The sequence below is a fragment of the Bidens hawaiensis genome, unplaced genomic scaffold (genome assembly GCF_021521415.1).
Source record: "Bidens hawaiensis isolate Kalapana, Puna unplaced genomic scaffold, B.hawaiensis_p1.1 tig00000142_1, whole genome shotgun sequence".
Taxonomy (NCBI): domain Eukaryota; kingdom Viridiplantae; phylum Streptophyta; class Magnoliopsida; order Asterales; family Asteraceae; genus Bidens; species Bidens hawaiensis.
In genome coordinates, this window is record NW_027491019.1 from 7,171,521 (window position 1) to 7,184,600 (window position 13,080).

Here is a 13,080-nt window from a genome sequence, read left to right on the forward strand (position 1 = left end):
AATAGCATGCATCTCTGAAAGTAGGGTATATATGACCGTTAACGGTACGTATATCTTCAAATGTTTTTGGTCCTTTCACCCTGTTTAAGAGAACTCGTAAAAAGTACGCTTCTCCAAGAGCTGGAGATATTGCATGGATTCTACCAATAGCAAATCCTTTCTTCCTTCGTTGCCAGCCTCGCGGTTTGACGTGCCAAACGAATTTTGTTGGGAACTCTGAATAAGTTAGTTTTTGTGCTTCCTTATTAACGCTGTTGCATTTCATCCACAATTCGAACATTGAATATGCAAAGCTGTCTGTTTTTCCAGCACATTATCAATATCGTCCTCGGTACCGTAAATCACCTGTTGTGTTGTTTACCAGGAGGTGGAAAGGCAGTCTCATAACCGCAGGCATTCTGTAATGGACATCGAATCCGAATATACGGCATGACGCCTCACATGCCGACAGATATCGACAGTCATAGAACTCTTTAATCTCGTCAACATTACGATCCGTTTTCTTTTCACCGTCTCCACTGTTAGAGAAGTACACGGTCGCGCGATCAGGGCCTTTGTTTATGTATTTGAATAGGTACTTGATAGACGACCCCTGATTGCACCACTCGACGTTTATGTGAGCCTGGTATCGTTTCAAGAGTTTCTTGTTGTATGGCACGACGCTTCGGTTATCAAGTTTGACGTCTGATTTTTCGACAACTGCGCCTGAATCGCGCCTTCTGTATAAAGGAAAGCCATCTGTATCTATTGACGTTTCATCTTGAAACTTCTTTGGAAAGTTTTTGGAACACTTGTTGTCTATAACGCATGAGCATGGTTTGTTATAGTGTGCGCAAGGACCATGCATCATCAACTCAGCCACAAGGTTGTATAATTCGGGATCTTCGTTCTTATCAGAAATCTCGGCACTGATGTACGGATCGACATGCTCGACGTTTGAGAGTTTGTCTTCTTTTTGCATAAATAGGCAAATGTGGGCGTGAGACAAACCGCGTTTTTGAAACTCCACTGTATAAACAGCTGTAGTAATACAAATAAGAGATTAAATGAATAGTATGGGACACGCAAGTTAAATATGCTAATTTTTAACATAATTATTAAAATATGACTTATCATAAAATATTTATAATATTTATGATAAGACTAATACATGTACTTAGAGCCGAGGGTCTCTCTGGAAGCCACCTCTTCATTCATTTGGATGGAGGTACGGTGTGCCTACATCCCACCCTCCCCATACCCTACTTATAGCTTTGCTGTCGGTGGGATTTTACTGGGCATGATTGATTGATTGATTGATGATAAGACTAATACATTGGGAGCTTTATTTATTCATTATCGAGATTAAATTCCACTATATTCATCTAAATAACTTTTACTTTGTATATTAATATTTGTTTAATACATCTAAATTTTTAGTTTGTATATTAATATTTGTTTAATATACTTGCATATATTAATACCACCAACAAAGTCTTTCTTGGACTTGTTTTACCACTTTGTTTTAAGTAACATGTTTTAACTTATATTAGAAGGTGTCGTTGTTTTTTCACCTTATATTTCTTCTACTAAAATAAATAAGTTTTATTAATATTTTTTAGACACTAAAGTTGTCTCGTAAAAGTGAGTAATGAGACAACTTATAACTTTAAAAGTTTAGATGTGTGAAAATTTTGTAAAACTTGTTTTACGGGTTATTATCAAATAAAATCTTTATTTTATTACATTATATATGTATAGTATATCTACCTGCTTGAAGTTTTCCAAGAATATCTCCATGCTTCAGGTCTTTTATCAAGGAGTCAAGTTTTATTTTAAACAACCTGCACAATATGTCCGGTCTGTCATCTGCGTTCAGATTTTTGTCTTGAAGGAATCTTTATACTTCAGGCCATTTAGGATTGCATGTTATTGTGATGAAGAAGTCTGGGTATCCATACCATTTACAGAGGGTCATGGCATCTAAATAATTTTGCATCATGTACCGAGCACCTCCTGTAAACGAAGAGGGCAATATGATGCGTTGTCCTACGTTTGTGACATCCGAACGTCCCTGTTCCTTTAGAGATCTAAGGTTCTCAAATGTTACGGACCTCAGTTCTTTTTGCTTACTTCTTATAAAACAAAGCCTTACGCTTTCAATCATCGTGTAACCGTCTACCAGTAATTGCTGTAATAGCCGTCTTGAGTATAGAGTTTTTGAGAACTCGCCAACCCTGTCTTGAATCATATATGCAAACCATTCTCTCATTGTAGTATAAGGTCGCTTGTTACCGTCATCGTCTTCAACTCCTCTATGCTTGATTTTAGTTCGGTAACCATCTTCACCATTAGGATGTAGCAGCGGGTACTGAAGTGGCACGTACGAAGGATGTAGCTCATTCATATATTCTAATTTTCCTACTACTTTGTTGACAACAATATCACGCGGCTCGAACGACTCCTTGATATCTCCTACAATTAGTGTTGCAACTTCTGAAGTTGTTGGAAGGTTGTATGTTCTGCCATCTTGTTGTCTGTTACATATAAGACGTAGCTTCAGGTCAGTAGTAGGCTGTTGGTTGTAAACATCTCTTGCCATTCTGTAAGTTTTTACTAAAACATTTTGGCGATCAAACATCTCTTTCAACCATATAATAATCTCAGTATCCATAATCTTTTTGGCAGCTGATGCTATCGGTGTCTCTGAAGAAATTACATCTATTAGTATTAGTATGGATAAAAAAATATAAACGTAGTGGTTGATTTGATTTAAAATTGTAAATAAATGTGCACCTGAAAATGGTTTGTCTGTTTTGAATTTTGTTTTCTGTATCATATATGTAAAGCTGTGAGAATTTTGGCTTCGCCCCATCCTTGGGTAACAGACTTCCAATAGCATGGTAGTTTTGACCGCTCATTCTGAACACATAAGGAGCTTTTCCTTTATTAATTGACGCGTCAACCTTTCCTCCCATAGAGTAAAAGAGAACATGGAGTTGTAACGGCGAATGTTTTTCAGGTAGAACTTGCTTTTGGCGGTATTTGATTTAAATAGTTCTTCATACTCAGGGTTCGGTCTAACTGGTGGTGGTAACTCAACAGCGCCATTATGACAACACAAACTATAAGTCACTTTTGTTTCTTTCCGTTTGCCTCTTGTAGCCTCGTCGTTCCAGAGTTTAGCATGACACATCTCACACACAACAGATTTGTCTCCATGATCCAAGTAATCTGTAGTTATTAAAAATTAAAAATGATAATAGATATGTTCCATGAATTTTTAAATATATGTAAATTAAGGTAAAAACATCGCATAAGTGAACCGACCTTTTGAAATTCCATTAAGTCCGTTATTCTCAGGCACACGACAATCTCCTCTTCCCTTACGATGCATGTTTTCTTTCCTACTTATACGTTTCTGTTTAGACGCAGAGCCGTCTGTTTGAATGACTAAAATGTATGTGAAAAACGTGTTAGTAGCGAATCAACAAAAGCCTATAAAATTTAATGTTTACGACACCTATGTTTGAATGAGTAATCATAGAAGCTCGGTTAGTAGTCATGGCGTTTGAATTTGATGATGTGGCTATATCGGGTATTGAAACATGATTTCCTCTCCTACTATCCAAAATTAATTTTCTTCTCATACGATTTACTTTTGCTACATTGGTTGAGTTAACTTTTCCTCTTTTTGCATCCAAAAGGAACTTCCTTTTAAAACGATTATGTTTTGAGAGCATCTTCTTTATTTGAGTTCCTAAGATAATATTAAAATGTATGTTCATATAAAGAGAAAAATATAAAACATTGTTAATATTCTTATTGTTGATGTTGAAATGCATTACCATTAGTAGAATTACAACCATTAGTAGAATTACAAGTCTGAGTGTTGAATATTCTTTGGGTACTAATTTCTACAAGACATATAGCAAATAATTTCAAGTCAATTGCAATTCAAAATTGTTCATCAACGAAAAATAAAAAGTATTTTAAAGAAGCTCCAAATAAGCAAATAAAAACCAATCCAAAAGTTTGCATCGTTATTAAAAAAAAATTAAGACGATTATTTATTTCTCCTTTTTAGGTGTTAAGAGATTGTTCTTGCCAACATCTTGAACTTTTGATGATCTTTTTGGTTTTGAAGTTGACTGTTGCGGTGCGCTGTCGACATCATACACATCTTGGAGCTTCCTCTTTACGGTTTCAGCATTCTGGTTCTTGCTTTGTTTGTTGACAGCCGATGCCTTTGATGTGTTTGTTACCAAAGTCGTGACATCATCATCTTCAATATTAACAGAATCCTAATAACGAAATTTAAAGTTTCATAAAGTTCATAAATTATGGGTATACTTATATTTGTTGTAGCGAAATTAATCTATACTTCATACCTTATCAGACATGTTTATATCAGGATGTGTAACGAAATCTTCATTACTTGAATCGGAGGTTGGTTCCTGAGGCTTTTAAACAAAAAAAACAATCAAATTCTTAATGTTATCAAATACGGTATGCAGTAAATATAAGAAAAATTAAACATGTATAAACCCAAAAACAATAACTTAACTATAAAATATCTTACCAGATTCAATTCATGCTTTTTTTTGCAGCTCGTCTATTATGTTTTGATCTTTGGTAAGTCTATAAATATTGTAGGAAGACCCTTCTTTATTTATATTGTATTGTTGAATGTTGATCTTAAAAGAAAAAATTTGACCCTCAATATCGTGGATCTCTTTAGGAAGAATTTCATCAGGATTAGCACCACTCTGTGCAGAAATAAAAAATATTTATTAACCATGAAGTGTGATTATCATTTAATTGTAAACTTAAACTTAAAATGCATTTTTGTAGTATAACCAAACTTACCTCCACCAATCTCTTAAACAGATCCATAGCAGTAATCTTGAAAATGGGTAGCGCTTGTCCTTCCCATAAAGTTAACGCCAGGATCGATCCAGTTGAGTCTTGAACATCAAAAGGAGCCAGGTACCTGCACATTAATGGTGATTAACATTGTTATAGACAATAATTATATGCTATCTTATTTTAAGCACAAACAGTAATTATGTCTATTATCAAATGTTATTTTTCACAAACCTAGCAACTGCATTGACAATAGCACCTTTGCATTTCATGCTTCTGCATTTATACTTTCCTTTGAATTGATTCAAAGATGTCTCCCCGTCGATCTCCCCTTCATGGCTTTCCTTTTTTTCCATTGTAAGTGTTGTAGCACACACTTTACAGGCAATGTAGTACCAACGGCTGTAGTTAGATGTTGGGATTATGCTTCCACAGACGACAACCTTTTTTGCCTTAAACAAATAAACGGAATTTATAATTTAATTAAGTTATAAAAAAATGACATTAATATATATAAAGATAATAGTTAAACAATATTGTTGTCATAGCTTCAACTTCTCCGATATGACTGAACTCCGTGTCATTAACAAATTCATCAAGAAACCGATTCCGTATAGTTGGTGGACTTAGCAAAGCGCTTGAAGACGTTTGAGAGGCAATCATTTGAACCAAGCTAACAATAACATTAAAGTGTTAGCTAAATAGCATATGCATGCAATAAAAATATCGATGTTATTTTAAAAGTTATTTAAAACTGTTTAACCTCTTCTTAAAATCTACAATCTCTGGGATTTCTTGATTAATGATTAACTCGTAACGCCGTTTGCGTTAGAGATACAAGGTATTCCTGAAAAACGATTACAACATTGAGATGAATAGGTAATCAAAACTGTTAAAAATGTTTTTAATATAAATTAACATGTTAATAATAAAATATAATTCTTATTAACTAACCATTAAAAGGTTTGTATACAGCAAAGTGTAAAATAACAACCACCGGAGCCTCTTGTGGATTCTGCTCAATGTAAGATAAAATCTGTGTTGCATACGAATTCCATAAACTGACACCGATTTTATTGCCACTAAAATAAATATATAAAATTGTTAGTAACAAATGCTCAATGCATAACTCTTTTATTATTAAAATACTTACTTGCTTCCATATAAGTCGATTTCTAACAATTTGGCAGTGGTACCGCTTTTCTTTGTGATCTCTCTAGCATATACATTATCTTTAATAATTCCAATAACATCTATTGACAATATAAAGAAAACCATGGTTATTAAATGTGTTAAGTGATAAGACAAAAGATATCAAACAAAATCAAAAGCTATAGTTTGTCAATAAAAATCTAACGTTAAAACTTAGTAGTTAAATATACTAACCAGTGCATGTATCGGCAACAATTGCTCTAGCAAGCAACATGTCAATGTCTGTAAATTTGAATATGTGAATGTCGGCAACAAAATCATCACATAGTCTTACATCAGTCGTCTTGGACAGATTTACTCTATGCGAGTTTTCCACATACTTGAACCTATCAGCATAAGCTTCAAAACTTGCTTTTGAAATTTTATACCAGCAAGTTTCTTTTATCTTATTATCAAAGTAGCTTATAAACTTCTTTGGAATAGAAGCATGTACTTTATTTCCCTTAAGGAACAAAAATAAGAAAAAAATACATATTATCATTTTTTTGATACGAAACGTAAAGTAACTATTATAATTATAATTAAGTCGTACCTCTTCGTCTTGTAATATTAAATCCAAAGAAATAATGAAAAGGGGTTTGTCAAGTACATGGTTTATCCACTTCCTTAAGACCCTTACCAGCAGGACTGATTTCTCATTAGCATCTCCAAGATCATTTAACATCGTAAACTTTTTGGTATCCATTCTGCAAATAATCATGTATAAGAAATCGTTCAAACAAAAATAATTTGGTGGTTATGTATAGTTGCTTATTTATTTTATATTTAAAGTTCACTACTTTATTGGTAATCAAAGTTAATTTATATGGGTCACCATGATAAATGTCGGTACCTTAACAAACCGAATTGATACCGACAAAAAATGATGAGAAGTAAACTGTTTATGGACATTGAAACCGTTAATTGAAAAGTAACAACAGTGAACAATACGCAGTTGTACCACAATACAAAAGGTGAAACTTTTTACGGACATGAGAACTACATCAGAATTAGTGAAAAAAAAAATATTGAGCTGAGTCATCAGAAACGCCATAAGCTCACAAGTGCTTTTATGCAATACCCTCAATCACACATGTCACCATATTATTACAACCAGGTTGTTGACACTAATAAAATATAAAGTTATGTAATTTAAAAAAAAAAAACTACCAAGAAGGGTAAGATTTTTTCAATTATTCCTATTAATCAAGAGACAATAGAGAACTATAGGTGATTGATCAGAAGTGAAGTAAGGAAGAAGCCTAACATCAGAATTAGTGGAAAAAAAAATATTAGTCAATTGTTTTTGTTTTTTTTTTTTAAAAATTTTGGTTCTGTCTCAGATTTGCTACAAACAGAAACTGAAGAAACCAACCGAATTGAAAAAATTGATTCATGGTCATATAGATTAACCAATCTCTTTTAGTTATAACACCTAATGTAAACATACCGTATGCAGCTGGATTGAACGATTTGCTTGGAACTTGCAACTTATATTGGTGGATGTTGAAGAAACAAAGGCAACGATGATATGTATATTTATAATGATTTACATATGAGTTGTATTATATCTATAATAGGTAAAGATATACCCTACATTAAATAGGGATTTGAATTTAATTATTATTAAGAAAAAACGTGAAACTATTTATAAATCAGAACATGATATATAAATGATGTTTTTCTATATTTCAAGATTTAGTGTTAAAATTATGTTAAGCATATTTACAATTCAATAACAAACGTTTTATTAGTTTTGTATACTAATATTTGTTATTAATATTAATATTTGTCTTGTTTATAATATGAGGTCATGACTGGACTTGGACTTGGATTACTAAAAGACCAAACCATCCAAGTAAAAATATTTATTAATTCTTTATTATTCTAAAAATATATTGATGACTAAATATATTTTGGTCATTCTATTTATATTAAATGCATTCAACTAATCAATCAAAGAGTTGTCTAAAAAGCTCCTGGCTTGACGCTTTCTCGAAGCTTACTTGAAAAAAGCCAACTCGAATGCTTGGTTTGTAAAAGAGTGGAGCCAATGGTGGTTTATAATGTTTTTTTGACAACCTTAAACGAACCCAAATTTAAGTTATGCCTTAGACATAGTGTTAATTTAATCAATTTCACAAGTGATCAGTTGACATTTTATAACTAAGCAGAATCCATGTTGTTGACTAATATTCAATGTTGACTTTTGCAATGACTTTGATAATATTTGACTTTGACTTAATAAATAACATCACATATATAAGATCTTAGATAAGTTAAACCAAAAAGCATTTTTTGATATATACTTAATTAATAACATCACATATATAAGATCTTACATGTTCTTTGGAACCTTCAGATTGCCTAAAGTATACAAACTAATTTTTGTTTATATAAATTCATGATCAAGTGTAAAAAGCAGCAGCAAACCTCATGAGACGGAAAGTGTCTAGCATACTCGCTATGCATAAACTCACAAAGTGAGGTCTTCCTTCGTTCCATTGGTGCAGGCGTAGCAACAACTTTATTATCCTATATATGAGGCATACATGCATACATACTTTTAGTATAGTTCTTATTACTACACGAAAAACTATATATAATTACACAATCATCAAATCAAGTGTAACTAACCTCTTCCTAAACCCTTAATCGGAAATCGTTCAATAAGCCTATAGGATACTCGATTTTTGTATTATCTTCAGCCATTTGGAAGCTGCAAATTTTACAAAACTGATTAATTCCTACATCTTTCAAGTCAAATAGGTGAAACCTAATTCAATTTTAGGCAACTTGTATACATATAAATCGAGGATAAAATTGCATACATAGAGTATAATAAACGATATATCAGAGACACGTCTATAAAGCGCATACCTCATATGGAGAGCGGCAAGTACTAACCACATCGTTCTCATTAAATACGGGAATAACCTTATAAGACAATCAAGAATCCACCGTTTCAGTGAGTTGTTTTCTAGACTCTAGACTTCGAAAGTCGTTATCAGTCACGAAAAACTGAGCTGATATCACATCCAGCTGCAAACACAATATTAAGTGTCTCATTTAAACAAAAGTTAAAGACGTGGTGACATGAATTAAATGAAAATAAAGAAATAAATCGAACCTGACTGAACAATGTGTTGTAAAGTGCCATAAGACCGTTTTGTCCAACCGCTGCAGCCTTACCGTCAAGCTCAACTTGCGGTTTCTGAAGATTCGCAAAGCTTTCCACTTGAGATGATAAAGGTAAAAGCATGAAAGCATCTCAACAGCACCCCGGTTACCTCTAGCAGCTGCAACTTGTACATGTTTGAATGGACACAAATACCATGATAAACAAACATTAACCTCATCAGCCATATCACATATATAAGATCTGAGATAAGTTAAACCTAAAATCATAATAATTACAATTAACCAACATATAAACAATTAACTTCACAAAACCGATTAAAAACTGTATAATTGACTGTTGAAAAAGAGTAGAAATTAGAGAGTTTAGCATTCAAAAGCGAGCAATCTGGTGGCCATCGGATCTGTATCACAGTTTCAGTTATTCTTACCAAACCCAATATTCCATTGAAATCGAGCAATCTGGGAGGGTTTCGTACCAGAGAGAGGATTAAAGTTTAAGGGTTCTGTGATTTATGGTTTATGGGTTTAATCACAAGTCTAGATTTGGTCAGAGAGTCTCACCTTAATATATCGACAATGAACATTAAGATGTTGATACTCAGTTGCACTCCGATGTAACTTGGGGAATGGTCGTCTCTCCGGTTCATCTTTGCCGGTGACACTCCGGTGTAACTTGGGCTTTTATTGAATTGACCCATTTAAAGTGTATTTGGATTTGTTAAAAAGCTTTTTTTGTTTTTGTTTATATATATTATTATTATTATATATAGATTTGCTCTTTCGAAAAGCACAATTATTCGTACATTCACAAACATTCTTTATCATTTCCAAATCTCTAATACTAGCTAATGATACTGAATTTAAAGAAAAAATTTGTTCAAACCCTTAAATTGGTAAAACCTGTTTGTTTGTTTGACTCACCCAACCCTTGGCACCCAGCCATTTTGATTTGTCATTTTCCAAAGCAATAGTAGCTAATGGTTCAACAAAAATTTTATTTTTTTTTCTTTTTTAAGCGAGCAACTTTTATTAAAACACCAAAATATTATAGACTAGCAAGGTACAACCAAAGCTCCCCCTTTACATATTTTGAAAATGAAAAATCACACCTATGGGTGTTAGGGATGACCGTTTTTTACTAGTATCGGTATCAAGTTTTTAGTTTTCGGTACCGGTATTTCCCGAAATTTGAATGAAATACCGGTATTGAACCGGTACCAATACCGAACTGAACATTTCGGTACCGGTACCAAATATTTGGGATTTTCGAGATCAGAATTTTCGAGATCGGGATTTTCGGGATCGGTACTGGTATCATCCCGAGCTCATCCATACACCAAGTTACAAAGTTTATTCCCTTTTTTAAAGGCAAGCTTGAAATAAAAACCACATCCGGAAGAAAAACCTAACCAGGCATAAAACAAAAATTACATGCTAAGTAACGGGTTTTTGAGCAAGCCACCCAGTAACAAAGTTTATTCCATTTTTTTTTAAAGACAAGCTTGAAATAAAAACCACATTCGGAAAGGAAAACCTAACCGAGACAAAACAAAAATTACATGCTAAGTAACGGCTTTTTGAGCCACGCCACCCAGTTCAAATAAAACTTACAATTACGAGATGATAACCACAAATATAAAACTGAGACGATCGAATTAAATAGTGTCCTTGATGTCATTGGATTGACCAAAAATAATTTCATTTCGAGCTCTCCAAATAGTTCACTATGACGTATAGATAATCGCATCAATAACATCTTTTTTTTCTTTTTCATCCATCCTGACAAATCCAAATTCTAAAATACTTATAGGCCCTTTATCATCCGGAAAAAACCACCTCCTATCAACAACTGATAGCATCCAAATCTTTGAAGCAAGATGACACCCTCTAAATGTATGATCCAAAACTTTCACCTAATTCAAACAAATTAGGCATAAAATAGAAGAGAATTCTATTCCCTTTTAACTTTCACCTATGGCTACTTGTGACTCAAAGAAAAGTACTTATTATCATCTCCTCCTTTATGCAATTGGTCCATGCCTGTCTATTCTCATTTCTTGGCTTCAATAAGCTCCAACATGTCTAGTGGCGAACCCAAATTTTTTTTACCAATAAGGTTCCATTTTTCAGTTTTTAAATTTTACACAACAAAACGTTAAATTTTTTGAGTCAGTCGTCGTTCAGGTCGGGTCAGGACGGGACGATGAAAACATTATAAAATACAATATCATAACAAAATATATAATCATACTCGACTATTCAAGTTTTAAGAAAGCATGTTACAAATTCTAAATTAGTAGAATTCAAGTTTTAGCTTTATTTTAAACGGTCCTGGCATATTAGCCCTAAAATTAAAGTTTTTAGAAATTAGGTCACAAATTCTAAATTCAAATTCATCGCACACAAAGTATACATAAAGAATATTTGCCGCCATTTGAACAAACACAAATTTATTTCAAACTAAACTTTTCTCTATTAACCATAAAGAACACAATGACAACAAAAGCATGGGCATACCCACCTTAGTGGGATCGGGGTCCCGGAACACCAATCTTTTTTAAAAGTATAGAAGAGACGATAGGTTAATTTTTTTGAATGACCCCATAAAAGTACTTAGGTGAAATCCATTGTATCAAAACTTTCTGTGGTGTAGTGGTATCCTTTCTCTTCCAACCCAAAGATCACAAGTTCAAGCCTCACTAAGCGTGGTTTCAACATTTTTATTTTGTTTTTATAATTTTTAACTAAAACATAGTGTTTTTAAGAGTGGTTTCAACTTTTTTATTTTGTTTTCTAATTTTTAATTAAAACATAGTGGTTTATTGGTTTACAAGCAAAGCTTTTTTGCGTTTTACGATATTTTTATTGAGTATTTATATAATTAAAACTTAGGGTTTTATTTGGTTTAAAAACAATTTTTTTTTTATTTTTTATTAAATTCTAATTTAATATTAAGGTTTTATTTGGTTTAATAACAATTCTTCAAAGATAATGTTATAGAAATCAACAAAACTATTTAAGGAAAACTTAGATAACTTAGAAAGAAAGTTTGAGTCTTTATATTTTTTAAACAATACTCGCCTCGACCGACCGGAATGACGATTGCCTCAAAAATTCTAATGTTGGGTAGTGAAGAATGTACACCGAAAAAAAGGGACCCCATTGAATGAAAATCCTGGGTTCGCCACTGAACAAAAATGCATATAAAGGTGACATTAACTATGGCTAGAAACTTCGGGTCAAACTGAATATAGACGATCAATTTTTTAAAATACGAGAAACACTTAAACAAACTATAGAAGGTTGAACATACGTGATGAAGAATGTTTGTTCATTAAAAGCAAAGTGGAAATTTCATACAAATTAGTTAGTTCAACCCATGACAAGTTTAACCAGTCATAAACTCCAAATTAAAATTGAATTTCATACAAAACACAATAAAACATTTAACGAAAAAATTTATGTGAGGGAGACAAAATCAACATACAATTCCTAAACTTCTTTACTCATCTATTAGAATAAAGAAGTTAAGTCAAAACAATTATACATCACTAAATTATTCAAATAAACAAGAAACCAAAAGCCACATAGTTTTCATTTGAATTTAAAAATAAAAAAGAAAGAAACCAATAAACGTATTGTCTCTAATAGTTAAGATCCTATGACCTCTATATGGAAAAACAAATGATTTACCACGTACTACACCAAGCTTACTCTTTAGACTATAGGATCAAACTAATTATTCTTATGGGATGCTTGCAAATTTTTATATCCTTAACTACTAAATTTTTAAAAAAGATTGAGGTATGAAGGCCCCGACCCACTCCATGTTGGTCCGCCCTTGAACATGTCGTGATAATCACCGTTAAAGCTTAGCTCGGCTCGTTGGCTTGATCCTAAGCT

The 13,080-nt window shown here is 32.7% G+C and overlaps 2 protein-coding genes and 1 long non-coding RNA gene across 4 annotated transcripts; all 3 read right to left on the minus strand.

Annotated features, from left to right (window-relative positions):
* Positions 1–3,872: 3,872 nt before the first annotated feature.
* LOC143582966 (uncharacterized) lies at positions 3,873–5,252 on the minus strand. 2 transcript variants are annotated; one of them, XR_013144076.1, is made up of 5 exons: positions 5,080–5,252; positions 4,849–4,972; positions 4,562–4,748; positions 4,371–4,442; positions 3,873–4,283 (listed from the first exon to the last, which is right to left on the minus strand). XR_013144076.1 is itself a non-coding variant. In XM_077065462.1 (4 exons), the coding sequence occupies exons 1-3, from the start codon at positions 5,199–5,201 to the stop codon at positions 4,572–4,574; spliced, it is 423 nt and encodes a 140-aa protein (XP_076921577.1). In that variant the 5' UTR covers positions 5,202–5,252; the 3' UTR covers positions 3,873–4,442; positions 4,562–4,571. The 2 variants fall into 2 exon arrangements, 1 of the variants encoding a protein (XP_076921577.1); XM_077065462.1 differs by having other exon boundaries at positions 3,873–4,442.
* Positions 5,253–5,427: 175 nt separating this feature from the next.
* On the minus strand, positions 5,428–6,076 carry LOC143580408 (uncharacterized). The gene is made up of 3 exons (XR_013143655.1): positions 5,999–6,076; positions 5,800–5,927; positions 5,428–5,692 (listed from the first exon to the last, which is right to left on the minus strand). It is a non-coding gene; the product is annotated as an uncharacterized LOC143580408 (long non-coding RNA).
* A 150-nt stretch (positions 6,077–6,226) lies between these two features.
* LOC143576812 (uncharacterized) lies at positions 6,227–9,668 on the minus strand. The gene is made up of 5 exons (XM_077060855.1): positions 9,167–9,668; positions 8,674–8,755; positions 8,470–8,571; positions 6,590–6,743; positions 6,227–6,499 (listed from the first exon to the last, which is right to left on the minus strand). The coding sequence occupies exons 3-5, from the start codon at positions 8,493–8,495 to the stop codon at positions 6,227–6,229; spliced, it is 453 nt and encodes a 150-aa protein (XP_076916970.1). The 5' UTR covers positions 8,496–8,571; positions 8,674–8,755; positions 9,167–9,668.
* Between the last annotated feature and the right edge of the window lie 3,412 nt (positions 9,669–13,080).